The sequence below is a fragment of the Sinocyclocheilus rhinocerous genome, unplaced genomic scaffold (assembly GCF_001515625.1).
Source record: "Sinocyclocheilus rhinocerous isolate Xijiao unplaced genomic scaffold, SAMN03320098_v1.1 scaffold203, whole genome shotgun sequence".
Classification (NCBI taxonomy): Eukaryota; Metazoa; Chordata; class Actinopteri; order Cypriniformes; family Cyprinidae; genus Sinocyclocheilus; species Sinocyclocheilus rhinocerous.
In genome coordinates, this window is record NW_015644353.1 from 209,383 (window position 1) to 228,090 (window position 18,708).

At 35.6% G+C, this 18,708-nt stretch overlaps 3 protein-coding genes across 3 annotated transcripts in view; all 3 read left to right on the forward strand.

Annotated features, from left to right (window-relative positions):
* Nucleotides 1-2,063: 2,063 nt before the first annotated feature.
* LOC107758170 (neuronal acetylcholine receptor subunit alpha-4) lies at nucleotides 2,064-8,879 on the forward strand. The gene is given in 7 exon segments (XM_074560245.1): nucleotides 2,064-2,361; nucleotides 3,614-3,756; nucleotides 4,903-4,947; nucleotides 5,042-5,151; nucleotides 6,670-7,350; nucleotides 7,352-7,796; nucleotides 8,754-8,879. Coding segments are annotated over 7 exon segments (1,602 nt in total). The 5' UTR covers nucleotides 2,064-2,309.
* A 542-nt stretch (nucleotides 8,880-9,421) lies between these two features.
* Nucleotides 9,422-10,855, forward strand: LOC107758191 (ADP-ribosylation factor-related protein 1). Its single transcript, XM_016575864.1, has 4 exons — nucleotides 9,422-9,821; nucleotides 10,342-10,429; nucleotides 10,514-10,596; nucleotides 10,712-10,855. Exons 1-4 carry the CDS (start codon nucleotides 9,729-9,731, stop codon nucleotides 10,853-10,855), a joined length of 408 nt encoding a protein of 135 aa, XP_016431350.1. The 5' UTR covers nucleotides 9,422-9,728.
* A 2,710-nt stretch (nucleotides 10,856-13,565) lies between these two features.
* Nucleotides 13,566-18,708, forward strand: part of LOC107758171 (stathmin-3-like) — a 24,923-nt gene continuing 19,780 nt past the window's right edge. Inside the window, exons 1-3 of the mRNA XM_016575844.1 lie at nucleotides 13,566-14,280; nucleotides 16,466-16,561; nucleotides 16,673-16,851. Coding sequence (XP_016431330.1) covers nucleotides 14,262-14,280; nucleotides 16,466-16,561; nucleotides 16,673-16,851 — 294 coding nt within the window. The 5' untranslated portion in view covers nucleotides 13,566-14,261. The remainder of the gene's footprint in view (nucleotides 14,281-16,465; nucleotides 16,562-16,672; nucleotides 16,852-18,708) is intronic.

The following is an 18,708-nucleotide window of genomic DNA, read 5'->3' on the forward strand; positions in this document are numbered from 1 at the left end:
AATGCTTGCCGGCATGTTTTAAACCGCTGAATGCCATATCTATATAGCTTTTGATTATTATGTAGCATATCCGTCGTGTAGTCACTCAGATCCATGAGCTCATGGGCAAATGTACAATAAACTTTGTATATCATAATGTTCAAATGCTGCTGTCGTTCGTGTTCATCTAATGATGTTTTACATAACTAACGAAGGGCTTCAAACAGTTCAAATGAGTTTACATAGTGCTTTTCACAATACAAATCATGCAGATTTGGCAAAAAAAAAAAGAATAGTGGCTTACTAACGGAATATAGGCTTTATAGTTTAATTAGTTTTTATATTATATGTTGATGATGTAATATAGAGATTATAAGAAGTGCTGGCTAGTAACTGATTACATGTAATCTGGATTACATAATCAGATTCCAAAAATAAAGTACTTGTAATTAGATTACATTAGATTTTTAAAGGCTCATAGTCAGATTAGAGCACTTTTTTATGGATTACATGATTACATTATTTACACAATGGCAGTAAATTATTAATAACTTTTAAAATTTCTTTTAAAATTTCCCTTTCTAAATGGACCTACCACTAATAAACAGTTTGGGAAACCCTGCGCTAATGTTTAATGCATTTCTGATGTTGATAAATAAAGAATGTTTCTTTTTTTCCCCCAATAAATTACACAATAATTTCATTCAATTCTATGTGATAAATGAGTTAGGTCAAAAGTAATCTAAAAGTGATGATTTTGAATATTTTCAATCAGAAAATACTGTCAACAGCCAGAAAGAAAATACATTTTCACCATGTTTTTAGGTATACTATTTTATATAAATCCGGCAAATGATGTATGAACAAAAAAAACTCTGTAAAACATTTAGAATATAGGTAGGAATAAGTGCTGCTGAAGTGAAGAAAAAACTCTATATGTATTGGAAATTGAAATACAGATGCAGAAACAAGTGTATTTTGGATGTTTTCTTTCTACTTCTCTGAACAAAGACAAGTTATGGAAGCAAAATCTCAACACTGATCTGTGCATGAAAACACAATGGTTTTGCCTGAAGCCTTAAACGAACCAAACTAACAGCACAAAAAGTTAAAAAGATCCCAGATTTTCTTCTCAGAAACCATGCTGTCCATGTCTGCCATCTATGAGTGCATAAGTCTTTTCTTGTTCAATTACATTGCTTCTGCCTTTAAAACTGGCCTCAGATCTCATTCCGTCCATTTTATTTGTGACCGGGGTCGCTTACAGCTAATATGAATTCTTCTATAAAAAAATGAATCAAACAAACTAACCGCATATTTGATCGGAGAGCGGTTTGCAGGAATGTTGGTGTACATGTGAACGCTCCAAATGAACTGTCAAACCTTTTTAAAGCAATCTCTGAGTGCAATTATTGCAATGCAGTTCACTTCATGGTTTCACTTTTTCATGTTTGTGCAGAGCCAATTATTTTTGGCACATTGTTGTTTGGTTTCTCTTGATGTCTTTGGTATATTCTATTTATTTTTATTTTTTTAGATAAAACCTGGTTATACAATGTCTTTTTGAATTTGCTGATTGTCAAAGTCTAAATTGACTCCTCAGATGGTGTTGGAGACTGTTTTCTGAGATTTTTTCTGACCTGATCATGTTTTTGTGGGGTTATTATTGCTTTAATATTAGTGAAAGCGGAAGCTTGTCATGTATGTAATGGAATCGGTCCATTAGCAGCCTCTTGAAGTGTAAATATGCACATAAATCTTGCACACACATGCACTTACACATGAATATATGCACGCAGAACATGAGTGTGAGATAAAACATCACATTTAGCATGACCTACAATGTGTCATGTAAAGCGTGATGGATGCTGAGTGTGACATTGATGAAGACTGTGAATGCAGATGAACTGATGTGCTCTGTGTGAATGCAGCCGGATGTTGCCGAAGGGTCCGAAGGTCCCAGATGCATTGAATGGATGCTGAGTGTCTAAGAGAAAGGCAGTCCTTTTTCTCCAGGGAATGCTGTTTAATGTGTGTTTTTCAGGGGTTTTCTTTCAGTCAAGACATTTATTTTGAAGGAATGAGATGATTCTGTCATAGAAATGTGTTTTTCCTGAAATGCATGTGAAATTAAAGCAGATAAACTGATGCACCTGAGCTCTTCACTGAAAGTGTGGAGACATTTTCATTCTTTGTGACGTGGTTTGGATGGATTTCTGATCGTTCTGAGAGTCGAGGGACAGAATGAGATGAAAAGAAAGTGCTTTTGGAAGTTTTCAGGACAAAAAAACAGATCAAGGACACTGAAGATCCTCTGAAGACGCTTGATCATGCCTCGCTGTCCTCATCTTTTGGTCCTTCTGCTGTTTTATCCTCCTCAAGGTAAAGCACTGCATCTTCAGAGAGTACACATCACTAATGCAACAAGGAATGCATTCATGTTGAAAAAATATTTTTTATGCATTTTATGAAAAAAAGAAAATCTGGGTCATATTTCTTCCCAACATCCAGAAGAAGAAAAAAATTAAATTATGTATTTATATATTCACCGTGAAGGAAAAATCAGTAGAAAACTGATAAAGTTCTGGTGGAAAATTACCAGAGATTTTCCATTAAGTTTCAGACATTTCCATCAACCATTTAACATAAAACAATGAGATACGTAATTGAAAATACAGATAAAATTCCTATGAAAAATCAATACGGAAAATTCCTTCATAATAACATGGTACATGGTGCTGTATTTTTATGGACTTTTTTATGGAGTTTTCATTCATTTCGAAAGAAAATTAAGCCTAATTTATGTTTTTACGAAAAATAAACAAACCTGTCATGAATTATAATGAAAATGTCACAATGCAAAAAGAAAAATGAATTGTTCTAAAAATAGATTTAATTTGTTTAAAGCATTATTTATTATTTTATTCTAATATTTGTTAAGAATGATCACATGTATTTATTTTTGCATTATTATACACTAAATAGACTTTTCATAGAGCACAGAATTCAAAGTGAGAATTGTTATTATAATTAACTCAAATTAAAATAAAAAAATGTTTATGGGGTATAAAGTAAACTGAAACAGAATAAAATATAAACAAAAAAAACAAAAAAATTTATTTCAGCATCATCTTGTTTTTATTAAGTTTAACTTGATATACCAACTAAAACAAGTTGGTTGACTTGTTAACTTGAATTAAAATTAAAATTAACTTGAAATAAAAATGCATAAAACCTGTACAGACATATTTTAAAATAATAATAATAACAACAACAATAATAATAATAATGACAAAACACAAAAAATTACAAAAACTTTAACTAAAATTAAAATGAAAACAAAAAATAAAATAAAATATAAAAATATAAACTAATTCAAAATATTAATAAAAACGACCCTTCCTTTCTGTTCACTGTTCTGGTTGGATGATTTTTATTTATTTATTTATTTATGTTTTTTGCTTGTTTGATGAGTCCATATATTGATCTCTCTGACGTATGATCGCAGACTTTGGTTCCCCTTTTGATCTCTATACTGTATATCTGACTTGAAGAAACAACTGATATCAAATATCTTGTGTATGTGCATTTCCTAGTCCAGACCGATTTTTGTTTGTGTCTTGTCCGTCTCTAGTCTGTTGTGGTGAAGTTCCGGCTGAAGACCGTCTGCTGAGGTTTCTGCTCACAGGATACAGTAAACTGGCCCGTCCGGTTCAGAACATCACTGATGTGGTTCACGTCCGCTTTGGACTGTCCATCTCCCAGCTCACTGATGTGGTACAATCTCTTCTGCAGGAAATACATTGATTTCTCTATAAGCCAACAGCTGGCTGAAACATTATTAATGTAATCAAAACGTCTTCCTGTCCTCTCAAACACAGATGCAAATATTTGCAATAAACTTAAAACATACACTCTTAAAAATGCTGGGTTGTTTCAACCCAACTTTGGGTCAAATATGGACTAAACCAACCGTTGGGTTAAATTTTTTAATGACATTTTTAACCCAAAAGTTGGGTTAGTCCATATTTGACCCAAAGTTGGGTTGAAACAACCCAGCATTTTTAAGAGTGTATTACGCCTTAAATGTCAACTATACATGGGTTTCTTCTTTAAATTAAAAAAAGTACAAATATCTATGGTATTATAATGTTATAGGCTACTAAAACTGCAACTAAAACAATCGAAAAACCCGTAAGATAAGCTGTAGAAAGAAAAAACACGTCTTAAGCATGCAGAATAACATAAGTGGACTTTGAACGATTAATTGCCGCTTTGAACGATTTGGCATCCGTAGTTGTCATCGCGATTACAGCCCTATTCTAGATATTACAAATGAACAAACAATTAGTTGAATAGATGCAACATCCCTCATTTCGTACCAATGAATTGCACAGCGGGAGCTTCTAGAACTATTGTCCTGTTTAACTCTGTAAAGCTGCTTTGACACAGCGGTATTTGCATAAAGCGCTATACAAATAAAGGTAAAAATTACAAAAGATGTTCATCCATCAAACACAGGAACAGAATGACTGAAACTGTCTTTTGTTTTTTTTTTGTGAGTGAGATGAATTAATGCATATTCATATTTATTTTAGAACTACAGTAACGTCTCCTGATTTCTCTCAACATGGGGACAGGAGAGCTGTCAGTCAATAAATTGGAGAGAGAAAAAAAAGTAACTTGTGTTACTTATCTGAAAAAGTTACTCAGATATTCTCTTGTAAATTAAAAAATAATGCGTTACTTTACTAGTTACTTGGAAAAAAGTAATCTGATTACGTAACTTGCGTTACTTGTAATGCGTTACCCCCAACACTGAATATAACAATAACAATATAGCCAAACCTTTATGCTGTGTTATAATGAAACGTGTGGTTGTGGTTGCATTAAATGTCAAGATTGTTTTATGTCCCTCACCAGGATGAAAAAAATCAAATGATGACCACGAATGTGTGGGTGAAACAAGTGAGTGTTTCCCTGTTAAACACGATTCTCTGTCCTGCTCTGACTCATCCTGATTCCTGACAGCTCGTTTAATCACGGCCCCTCTCTTCATTAGGAATGGCATGATTACCGGCTCCGCTGGAGGCCTGCAGACTATGAGAACATCACCTCGATGCGGATACCGGCGCAGTTCATCTGGAAGCCGGACATAGTGCTGTATAACAAGTAGGTGATCAAAGAAACAGCATCTGATTGACAGGCTGCAGTGACAAACAAACTCCACAGGGGGCGCCACAGCATCTCTCATGCATTCCACATCAGTCTTTGTGTGTGCATTTAGGGTTAGGTGTTTTATTTTTATTTTAAAAGTGTAAATCACCATGATCACCTTTTATGATTTATTCACTACGTTCTCTGTAAAAAAAGCACCTGAAAATCTGATTCATGAGGTTTGAGTTTTAACTGAAGGTGACGGAATTCAGCATGATGTTTTTGGGATGTCGCTGAGTTATAAACTCTTGAAATTAATTCTACTAAAACTATTAGAATCAAAACTGCATGTGGGCTCAATAGGGTTAAATTTGTATTTTGGCATTTACTAACCATCACGTCATTACAAACCGTGTGACTTTTCTTTTTTTCAATGGAAAACAAACAAATAGAATAGAATAGAATAGAATAGAATAGAAAATGGTTTTCCATACAATGTGGACTTAAGAAGTCACATTCCAAAAAGCACAGAAAAGGAATATACAATAAAATAAAATAAAATAAATCATATTGGAATTTGGAAGTCTTCTAAAACAAGTTATTATTGAATAAACATTTTCCTCTCTGGGCCCAAAAAGCCTCCATTAAAAGCCATTCAAAAGCGTAACAAAATAAAAGGTATAGTTAAATAAATAAACAAACAAATAAACATATGTGTGTGTGTGTGCGTGTGGGTGTGTGTGTGTGTGTCTATAAATGCATATATATATATATATATATATATATACTGTACACACACACACACACACACACACATATATATATATATATACACACACACACATATTCTCATTTTCGTTTAGTACTAAAATATTAAAGTGAAAACAAAAATAAAATCTAATTCAAAATATTAACAAAAACTATAATAGTATATTGATGATAATAAAATAACACTGGTATTTACTGAATATATTTAAGCATGATTTTATTTTATTTTTAATTTCAGTTCATTTTTCTTTTGTTTTCTTTTTTCCCTTCCTTTCCATTTCTTTTCTTTTAAAAGTTTAAAATGGACATGAATGGAATTACTCTCTTCAAGAATTGTAGACTTTGGATATGACACGCCATATTTAGAGGTGTTTGAAAGATATTTATTTGGAAGACATTGCAAACCACCGATTCACTTTCATTGTATGAAAAATGTGAACATTCTTCAAAACTTGTGCTTCAACACTCTTAAAAATAAAGGTGCTTAAAAGGTTGTTCACAGCGATGCCATAGAAGAACCATTTTTGGTTCCACAAAGAACCATTCAGTCAAAGAACCATCTCTTTCTTAGCTTTTTATAATCTGAAGAACCTTCTTTCGCCACAAAGAAGCTTTTGTGAAACAGAAAGGTTCTTCAAATGTTAAAGGTTCTTTATTGAACCATTTAGACAAAAAAATTTCTTCTATGGCATCATGAAGCACCTTTATTTTTAAGAGTGCATGGAGGCAAAACTAGATTGAAGATCCGATGCTGTGTTCCTGCAGCGCAGACGGTGATTTCACCGTGACTCACCTGACCAAAGCTCACCTGTTCCACGACGGACGAGTGACCTGGATCCGGCCGGCCATCTACAAGAGCTCCTGCAGCATCGACGTCACGTTCTTCCCCTTCAACCAGCAGAACTGCACCATGAAGTTCGGCTCCTGGACGTACGACCGCGAGAAGATCGACCTGATCCGCACAGCCGACAGCGCAGACCACACAGATTACTGGGAGAGCAGCGAGTGGGCCATCAGCAGCGCAGTGGCCACCTACAACCTCAAGAAATACGAGTGCTGCTCCGAAGCCTACGCCGACATCACCTACTCCTTCATCATCAGGAGACTTCCGCTCTTCTACACCATCAACCTCATCGTTCCCTGTCTGCTGATTTCATGTCTGACCGTGCTGGTCTTCTACCTCCCTTCCGACTGCGGAGAGAAAGTCACCATGTGCATCTCTGTCCTCCTGTCGCTCACCGTCTTCCTCTTGCTTATTACAGAAATCATTCCGTCTACATCTCTGGTGATCCCTCTGATTGACGAATACCTGCTCTTCACCGTGATATTCGTCACTCTATCCATCACCATCACTGTGTTTGTGCTGAATGTGCATCACAGGTCACCAGAAACCCATTCGATGCCTGAATGGGTGCGTATGTTCTTCTTAGACATCATGCCGAGGTTCCTTCATCCAGAAGCCTCCTGTGTTGCAGAAGAACTTGCGAAGAACATCTGTTGATCCTCGGAAGAGGAAGAAGAGCACCGCTGCTTCTGTTTGGGACAACGAAGAGAAGAAGGAACCAGCTTTATCCATTCCTCTGAAGGTGCATTCTGCATTCATGCATTCGTTTGCATCAACGTGCGCAAATACAGGCCGATCGAAGACTCGCTCACACAGTGTGGAGATCAGTCTTGGAGAGCGAGATAACGCCAGCATGCGTTATCGCTCACGCAGCATCCAGTTCTGTCCTCTGCACGATCAAGATCAATGGAGACCCTCCAGAAAAACCTCCAAAGTGAGCAGCGCTGGAGAACATCCACAGTTCACTCCATCTCATGCTTCACGGCTGGCCATGGAAGGAGTGCAGGACATCGCTGAGCACCTGCGCGCCGAACACGCCGATTCATCTGTACGTCTTCTTAAGGGATTTCCTTTCGAGTAGCTTAAACTTGCTTGATTTTTAGAACATTTCTTGACATCATATTTACTTTTGATTTGGATATGAGTCGAGTTAACATTAATTTGTTAAACTGCAAGACTAAATCAACTGCAAAAAATAATTACTTTTATTAATTTTTTTTAAACATAAAACTTGATGTTCAATAAAAAACATCCATGTTATTGTATTTTTAATTATTGCATGACGTGTGTGTGTGTGTGTGTGTGTGTGTGTGTGTTGCCTTTTTCAATTTTTGTCATGCAATAATTTAAAATGTATTATTAAAAACATTACTAAAACATGGATGTTTCTTATTTTGGATCAACATTTAATATTTGTTTTAATTTATAGGCCTAATGTAAACACACACACACACAATTCAATAATATAAATTATGATCTAAAATAAGAAACATCCATGTTTTTGTCCTTTTTTTACATTTTTAATTATTGCATGATAAAAATAATTTAATGAAATGATGACCTTATATAGGCTATTTACATGTACATCTATGTGTGTATGTGTGTGTGTGTGCGTGTGTGTGTGTTTACATTACATATTAAAATAAATTTAAACATAAAATGTTAATCTATAATAAGAAATATATCCATGTTTTAATCATGTTTTTAATAATATATTTTAATTATTGCAGGACAAATATAAATTAAAATTAAATAGTGACACACACACACACACACACACATACAATATTAATTAATATAACTTTTGCCAAAATGTTGATCTAAAATAAGAAACATGCATGTTTTTGTTGTTTTCTAATTTTTTGTAATTTATTTTTTTATTGCATGACAAAATAATTTATTGAAAGCGTGACCGTATATATTTATACATATACATAAAATAAGAAAAATGTCCATGTTTGGTATTTTTTACTCCATGCCCACAATGTTCTATGTTTTATTTCAGGTGAGGGAAGAGTGGAAGTATGTGGCCATGGTCATCGATCGGCTCTTCCTGTGGATGTTTATATTAGTGTGCATTCTGGGTATTGTAGGCCTGTTCCTCCCTCCATGGTGGGCTGGAATGATCTGATGATCATCATCATCATACAAAAAATAAAATAATAACAATAATAATAAAACTCATAGATCTGGAGCTAGTGAATATCATGATGCTCATAATATGGAAAAATTAAAGAATGAAATTAAATATAATGTTATCTAAATTTTAAATGTTTTTTCCCTCTGTTGTTAATATTTTGTTAATATACTGTAAATGTTGTTAATAATATATTATCTAATGGATGGAAATTAAAAGTGCATTAAATGTATTAATAATAATCATGGTATTGTGTTTGACATTCCTCGAAACTTTTTCATCTTTAAAATAAAAAATATTTTTCAGGTCTTTTAATTATTTTTTAAAGAAACAACAGTATATTATTATATGTTAATATTAGATTTTAACACAGGAAACAAACTTTTTATAAGATATTTTTTTCTTGTATTAAAGAAGCAAACCTAAACAGTGCAGAATTCACAAAAAAAAATAATAAATACACAAGATTTTACTGTGGTAAAATAATTAGTGTAGTAAACTTGCAGTTAAAGAACGACCTTCCACTCTTTTCCGCCGAACAGATGAACTACATTTCCCACAATGCACCAGAAACCGCCAACAACTTCCTCGGGACGTGTTTATTACTGACCGCGTCCGCTGCCAACATGATGGATCTAACAAACCAGCAAACCAGAGTCTCGTGAACTACATCTGATTCACTGACTTAGTTGTGGTTTTATAAACCAACGTGTTAGTATCGAAATTTCCAGAAGAGCTCATGACTGTTTACGTTGTTCAGAGCGCTGAAGCTAAGCTAAGCTAAGCTAACTGTACACAGTGTTGTGTTTGTGATATGAACTGGTCAATAGTCTGTTTTTGAGGATGTACACTTTATTATCGGGTCTCTACAAATATGTATTTCAAAAGGACGAGTACTGCATCCTGATCCTCGGTCTGGACAATGCGGGAAAAACGGTAAGACTAGTAATAAATAGTTAAAGCCTCCTTCACTTTTACTAAACGAGAAGTAGTTAAACTGTTGATAAAATTATTCAATAAAAGGCTTGCTGATTTAGTAACGTTTTGAGGTTTATGATGCACAAAAATCCTGTCTAGGTAGGCTGCTCACTAGAATTTGAGGCTAAAATGCTCACTAGTTAGGTAACGTTAACGTTAGCACACTAGGTTTTGACATTGTAACGCATCTGTTTCTGTGTTTGTAGGCAGCTTATTTATATCCTACACTAAATGCATAAAGCGAGGTTTTTATGTTGACATCTCACTAGGGATATGCCGGTATCAAATTTTCATGTTGCGATTAATTGCTAATGCTTTTATCACGGTATGCGGTATTATCACGATATTGAAATTTAGTTTTAAAAAAGTGCTGTCATAATACAGTATAACAGGGTTAATAACAAAAGGTTTTCTTATAACAAAAATAACACTAGTTTCTCACTTGACGTGTTTTTTTTTTTATTATTGAATATTGTAGACATTTCTGGAACAAACAAAAACAAAATTCAGCAGAAACTACAAGGGCATGAACCTTTCGAAGATCACAACTACAGTCGGCCTGAACAGTGAGTGATGCATGCTGTGAAACCGAATCAAATCAGTAATAGAGTGAGCAGTGGTTTAATTCATTCGTCTGGTTTCTGTTTCAGTCGGCACCATTGATGTGGGAAAAGCTCGTCTGATGTTTTGGGATCTCGGAGGACAAGAAGAACTACAGTCTTTATGGGATAAGGTGACATGCTATCATTGCATCTGGGGATCTGGTTTATTTTGCTTTGCGTTTGGCATAGTGAGTACATTGAATGGTCATTGAATCTGTTTCTAATGTTATATTCATCTCGTTTCAGTACTATGCAGAATCTCATGGTGTCATCTATGTCATCGACTCCACCGATGAGGAGCGACTGGGCGAGTCAAAGAACGCTTTCGGTGAGTTTTGCTGCAACGAGGGATCAATGCAGTTCTGTACAATCACCAGTGCTGTCATTTAATGAACCCATCTAAAATAGGGGCGTTTAAGTAAGTAACTCTTTAAGTAAAGGATATAAACACTGTTATAATGTACACAAAAATAGTCAAAGGTCTTCCTTCATATGAAATGCAGGTTTGTTTAATAAGACTGCATTATATTATATTATATGCAAAATTAATTAAAGTAAATCATATAGGCCTATTTTGTTATTTTTTTTAATAATTATATATGATTTCTGCAGGTTTAAAAAAGCCCTAATTTGCCCTTCCACAAATAAAGGCCTTAAATCAGAGCCAACAGTCTTCGTTTCATAAATGAGTGGCATTAAATGTCTCATGCACTGCAAAATAAATAAAACAAAAAAAGAATATCTTCCTCAATATTGTCTTGTTTTAGGACACAAACATCTAAAGTTAAAAATAAATGTGACCCTGGAGCGCAAAACCAGTCTTAAGTGTCAATTTTTCAAAATTGAGACGTATACATCATCTGAAAACTGAATAAATAAGCTTTCCATTGATGTATGGTTTGTTAGGATAGGACAATATTTGGCTGAGATACAACTATTTGAAAATCTGGAATCTGAGGGTGCAAAAAAATCTAAATATTGAGAAAATCATCTTTAAAGTTGTCCAGATGAAGTTCTTAGCAATGCATATTACTAATCAAAAATTAAGTTTTGATATATTTATGGTAGGAAATTTACTAAATATCTTCATGGAACATGATCTTTACTTAATATCCTAATGATTTTTGGCATAAAAGAAAAATGGATAATTTTGACCCATACAATGTATTGTTGGCTATTGCTGCAAATATACCCCAGCGACTTCAGACTGATTTTGTGCTGCAGGCTCACAAATAAATAAACAAATATCTGTCAGTGGGAAATTAAACTTGCTAAACTATTGAATGAAGTTGAATTTTGACTCTGACATTGGCAGATATTTGCTCTTTTTTTTTTTTATCCTAAACTCCTCATAAACTTAATTTTGATTAATTTCACAGAAAACAATACTTCTTATCTTATGTAATTTTGCTTCTCAAGTAGATGTATATTGATTTATGAATCTTTAGACATTTGCATTGGAAAACAAGACAAAAATACTGAGGAAGAGCGTCACTTTTTTTTGCGGTGCAGTGAGTGAGTGAGTGTGTAGAGTGTTTTCTGTAAATTCAGAGAGTGGATGCAGTTATCATACCACATGTAACTTATGATATTATTTTTGGGTGATACTCCGAGTTTGATATCTTTGCTGTGATGCTGCAGACATTGTAGATATTAATTTCTATGCTAAACTGACACTAGTTTTTTCTGATGAGTTTTTATGTTCTCTGAAAATCACCTTCAGATTCAATCAATCATTTCTAAACAGAATGAAGATGGCGTTTCAAGAGGCGTTGTTTTTAAGACCCAACAAATCAAAACCCGATTTCTAATCGCTCACCAATTCTATAATAAAGAGCAGAGATGGAAAAGAAAGCCCTTGTGTCTCAGTTTAATTTGCACGACAGATGTTTTCCAAACTCTTACAAATCCAGGAAATGTCTTATTCTGTCAGGATGGGGTTGTATTGATTTACTTTTGCCTAAGCTGAATGCATTTTGCATGAAGGCAGCAGTGAATCAATAAGCGCTGCTCATGTAACGAATGTTATTATAGCAGCAAGCATCACATCTGTGACCTCAGACACTTCAACCTTTCGCTTGACCTGCAGAATATTATACGTGTATGCGTGTGTGAAAGATAATCAATATAATGATGAACATGTGCCACCTCTCTCTGCTCTGAATGCACATCTTTAGGACCAAACATTCCCAGTTTAGAGACGCAGATGTCATGTGTTAAATATTACTATTGCTCATATTTAATGTTTTTTTTTTTTGCTCCGATCTCTAACACTAAGTCTTAGCGTTCAGTGCATATACAAGTGTTTGAGAGAGGATCTAAACTAGCTTAAATCAGGCTGCTCCCCTGTGCAGTTGTTTTAGGACAGCAGACTCAATTGAGCCGCTCTTCGCACGCAAGCCTTCAGCAGAGGCATGAATTGTGTATGAAGACTTATGTAATAGTGCATCAGTGGATCTGGAAAGGAACTGGAATAACTCTGGCACTTTCGCTTACACTGCAAAAAAACTTTACAGTAAAGATACATTTCTTTAAGCAAAATTGGTAAAAATTAATTTTAAACAATTTATCTTGAATTAACTTTTTTCAACCCATTGCAAATAGTTTTTTTTCTGTTGAAATGTTTTATTCATTTTTGCCAGATGAAAAACATCACAGACTTTGAATTTATTTTTCTTCTCTTTTTTTATTCATTTTTTAAATTTTGTTGATTTATCATTGTCAGATGAAACCCACCAGACTTACACAAGTTTTTAATTTTATTTTTCTATTTTCTTGATTTATTTTTGCCAGATTAAAACGTCCCAGACTTTGATTTTTTTAATTTTATTATTCTTTTTTTTTTATTTATTTTATATTTAATTTATTTGAAGTTTGTTGATTTATCTTTGCCAGATGAAAAATATCAGACTTACACTTTTTTTTTAAAAGTTTTTTAATTTTATTAATTTTTGCCAGATGAATACATTCCAGACTTTTAAGTTTTTTTTTTTTTAATTTAATTGTATTTTTTTTATTAATTTTAAATTTATTTATTTATTTATTTTATTTTAAACATCACAGACTTACACTGAAGAGTGCCTAATTTGGACTAGTAAGCAAATGCATAGCAACATGCAAAAAGGCACTCTGAACACCCTAGTTACAGCAAACCAATAACAAAAAAATATATCAAGACTTGATCATTATTTGTTGCATGTGACAATTTTCTACTTTTATTCCATCTTAATTTACGGTCATTATCCCTTACATTACTCCCAGCGGTCTGATGTATGTAAGTGTCAAAGGTGTACAATACTCTTTTGAAATAGACAACAATATCTAGAAATATTTACCAGATACAGCAGCCCAAAATGTAGAAGCATTAGATTAGAAAATATAATAGAACAAATTATCAAAGCAAGCAAACAAATGCTGCAAGAACTTTTCTCAGCCCTAATGACTTCTAAATGGGTGTTTTGGTTATTTTTAGTGTTATGCTCAGATATATGCATAACTTGTACTTTTTGAAGGTTGTGTGAGCAGTAAAAATAGCTCTTGTTTCCAAGACAACGGTACTACACTTTATTATTATTGTATTTTTTCTCAGTTTATCTCTTGATCCGACAACATTGCTGGTTTTGTCAGCGATGCCATTTCTTTCTTCATCTCTCGTCCTCTCCACCTTCACCTCCTCCGCCTCTCATCCATCATTCCTCCCCTGATAATACAGACCACTGGCTGTGCGTCACTCCTTTAGTGCTTCACTCCGTTCATCTCTCCGCTCAGCATCCATCCGTCCTCCTCCGGCAGCACTATGGACAGCACAGTTTCAGGTAAGACCCAGAATAATCTCTGTCTTTAGAAATGAAGCTGAGACACTAGGGAGATTTTAGCACGAGTTATTGCATGAGATTGCACGACCTGCTGCAGAATCACGTCTTTTAGCGTGACATTGGCACTGGTGAACATGTCCTTTGTCAAGCATGCATGCTCTATGCTATCTAAGGGATAATAATGCCATTAATGAATAGATCCTTTTAATACAGGGAGTTTCTGTTTGAACAAGACTGTTATTGTGCGTTGGAGTGTGCTGATGCTCAACACTGCAGATGCTGGGCTATAAAAAACACGGGTTCATTTGGAGGGTAGCAGTGCTGCAAAGTGTGGCGCAATATTGTAGATGTGACTGTCTAGATCGCATTCAAACACATACAGTCAGGAATCAGTCATCCACTATAGTATGATCATCTCATATCGACTTTGATAAGACCTTAGAAAGAACCTTGAGCAGCCGATGAGCAGAACTGCTCTGCAACATTGGTGAAATTAGTTTGCATTGTGTTTTGCATCTGAAATAGCTGTAGATCTTCTATAAATAACAGCAGTAAGTTGTGTGCTTTGCTCTAACGTCCAGCAGACAAAGCAGGATTTGAGTCCTCTTTGCTGTCTCAGCTTTCTTGCAAAGTCACCTTTTTGTTGAGCTCATGGGTAATAAATAAACGTGCTCCGATGCACACAAACACCATTAGCTCCTGTAATAAACACTAAAAAATTTTAAGTCTGTCCCTTTTGCATGCATGCATTTGCTTTGTGTTGGTGATTTGGGATTCCTGACGTTGCTTTACTAAGTGATCATCATGACACTTAGCTCAGATTCACACAAGTTCACACTGCATTATTTGGCTGACATGTCTTGTGCTGTGTTAACTGGATCAATAATGCATGAATCAGATTTAGGGTGGGGTTTGATGCCAAATGCAGCCCAGTAACATGCTTGCATTTATGCATCCCTTATAAAATATTTCATGACGCAATACTGGTCAGTTCAGGGAAACGCTTTTACATCTGATTCTGTAAGATATTGCTGTAATACAGACTCTCCCTTCCCATTTACCAATAACAGCACATTTCCAATAATTAACGCATTATTTAGTCATGTTTTCAGTAGACATTTTGAAACGTCTACTGAACTTTTACAGGGTTTCTGCAGATTTTATGAAAAGTAAAAATAAGTTGCATTAGCTAAACTTGCAACCAATCTCCATTACTTTTTAAATCATCACTGAAAAAAAGTGACATTCTTCCTCAGTTTTTTGTCTTGTTTTCCTGCAAATGTCTAAAAGATTCTTAAATCAAGATGCATTTACTTGATAAACAAATAATATAAAATATTTAAACATTCTGTGACTCTCCAAACTGTACACTGTCCTAAATAGTATGCTAAGTATTGGCCCGAATATAAGACGACCCTGATTATAAGACGACCCCCACTTTTTCCAGATGTACCTTTTGGAAAAAGACTTTTTAAAAACCAAATCTTGTTTTTTCTCAGTAAAACACATTTTGTCTTCAATTATTTTCATATTGCATATTTTTCATATTTTAATTTTTGTTTTGAAAGTATGGTAAAAACTGGTAAAATGTACCAACAATCACATTTAAAAAATATACACTTTTTGATATACCATTTAAAAAAAAAAAAACGGGTAGCCCATCTGAATTAGGACATTTAGGCTATCCATCTAATAGTAGCCTACCAAAATCTTATTAACAGTAGAAGTTAAATCTTACTGTAGTCTTAAAATCACAAAGGGAGTTTGGTGCCATCAGGCTAACATGACAGTCACGGTTCATGCAGCTGTAAGGTTTTCTTTTTCTTTTGTTTTTACTCGTGATCTTTACAACACGCATTACGTTACGTATTTCATGGCACACTCGTTTTATGCGTATTTGGCGCCACCTAGTGTTGTGGGTGTATTATTGACATGTCAAAGTCTAGACCCTGAATATAAGACGACCACGTTTTTTCAAATGTATTTCCAAGAAAAAAACATCGTCTTATATTCGGGACAATACGGTAATAACTGGTGTCTAAAATAATAGAATGTCGTAGACCAAAGGTGTCTGCACTTTACCCATTGCATGTAAAGTTCTGGTTAGTTCACTGCATGCATATGCATCACTGATTTACTGTCATATTTACTGTATTCAAACAAGATTTCTCTCTTTCTCTGGCAGCCTACTCTGAGAAGCTTAGAGAGATGTCGGTGTTGTCTCTCCTCTGCTCCTGTTTGTATTCCCAGCCTCTTCCCAACACCTTCGGTCAGTTTGAAGGTAGGAGCTTCAACAGTCAAACAGCCAATGATTGAAGGCCTTACTACCAGAATATTTAGGTTTAAGTTTATGCATCACAAAGTCTTTGTCCTAATCATCATTCCTCCACAGATATGGAGGTGAAGTCGCTGAATAAGCGAGCTTCTGGCCAAGCATTTGAAGTCATCTTGAAGAGTCCGACTGAGCCGTCTCCAGAGAGACCCCAGACTCTGGCACTGCCGCCCCAGAAGAAGGAGCCTTCCCTGGGGGAACTACAGAGGAGGCTGGAGGCCGCAGAGGAGAGACGGAAGGTAAGATGATGATGCCATTGAATAACGCTTATTACTTCATCTGTTGAGTTGTTTTCTGTGAAGCACTGCATATAAACATCCAGTTTTCCTATGTTTTTTGGACACCTTCACTCTTAAAAATAAAGGTGCTTCACGATGCCATAGAAGAACCTTTTTTTGTCTAAATGGTTCCATAAAGATCCTTTAACATCTGAAGAACCTTTCTGTTTCACAAAAGGTTCTTTGTGGCGAAAGAAGGTTCTTCAGATTATTAAAAGTTAAGAAAGAGATGGTTCTTTAAAGAACCTTTGACTGAATGGTTCTTTGTGGAACCAAAAATGGTTCTTCTATGGCATCGCTGTGAAGAGCCTTTTAAGCACCTTTATTTTTAAGAGTGTTCTTGTTCTTGTAGAGTTTGCCAACAGGATGTTTCTTGAGCTACACATCCAGCTTACTTGAATAACATTTAATTATTTAGCAGATGCAATTATCTATTGAGACGCATTCATGAAAAGTACAAGCACATGATGTTTTATTAACAAAGTTCGGGAGGAGCACGTTCAGATAATTAACCCGGCCAATTCATCATCAGCAATTACACCATCTATCCTATCAGCTCGAGAGAGAACTTCTATAAATAGCCCAAGACATCTTACCTTCATTCTCTCTACTGTATTTCAGCATTCGGTTCGCTCCTTTTGCCTTTTTATCACAGACCCAATTATTTCCCGTCCAACGACGAGACCGATACTGGGGATTTTTCAGATCCCCCTCCGCAATTTGCCGGCACCATGATCACTCCTTCTCCGCCAGACACGGCCACCAAGCACCAGGCTTCATCGCGGCCGCCGCTCTTCTCGACCAGCCACACGCTCTCCACGATGCAGAGGCTTAACCTCGCCTCCACTGGCGAGACTTCCAACTTCCCCAGCATCCTCGTATCATTCGGCCGTACCAGCAACTCCTCCGATCGGAAAGTGGACAGTATTTAAGTCCGAGGCAAACGTGCCTCCAACTCTCGTAGCAGACGCTAGCTCGAGGTTGCCTCCGCTAGCGGCGCAGGCTGTGTTGCAAATTAATTAATTTCTGGTGAAGTCGCTAAAAGCAGGTTTTGTGGCTAAAGTTTGTTAAATTACGTTATGACATAAACGGATGTTGATGCCATTTTGTAACCATGACACAAACCAGGCGTTTTTTCAAAGTTTATCATCCACACTGAAATGTCTGAAACCGTTACATTCACCTTACTGTGCATGTATAAAACCTCACTGAGATGATACAGACCGCAGCGGCCCTGTGGGGGAATGAATCGTCCACCACCAGCATCATAGTGCATTGCGATAACGAAGCGGCCGTGCATTGCATCAATAAAGGCCGGTCCCATTCCCCTGCATTAATGCCTTTTCTAAGACATCTCATTTGGACTTCAGCTTGCGACCAATTCATTTTAAATGCGAATCCCGGACCCAAAAAATCAAATAGCTGACACTCTCTCCCGTTCTGCTTTCCAGGAATTCAGGCTGCTGGCGCCGATATTCCCATAAGCCGCCCGCAAAAATAAATAAATAAATAAATAATAAATAAATCAAAAATATAAAAACCCTTCTAGATGCCTCACTCAGTTCTATTCTCCAAGCAGTCTCCCCCAGGACCCTCCAATCCTACTTAACTGCTTGGAATGGTTTTTAAAAATGTCACCACGCTTACAACCTGCTTTTCTGCCAATAACTCTAGATATCTTAACCAAATGCATTTCCACTCTCCGCAGAGGCTACCACTCCATTCACAACGCCTGCACGCTCGATGCCATGTTCATATTGGCCTTCTTCGGTTTCCTCAGATGCTCGGAACTCACCATCACTTCCAGCTTCAATCCAA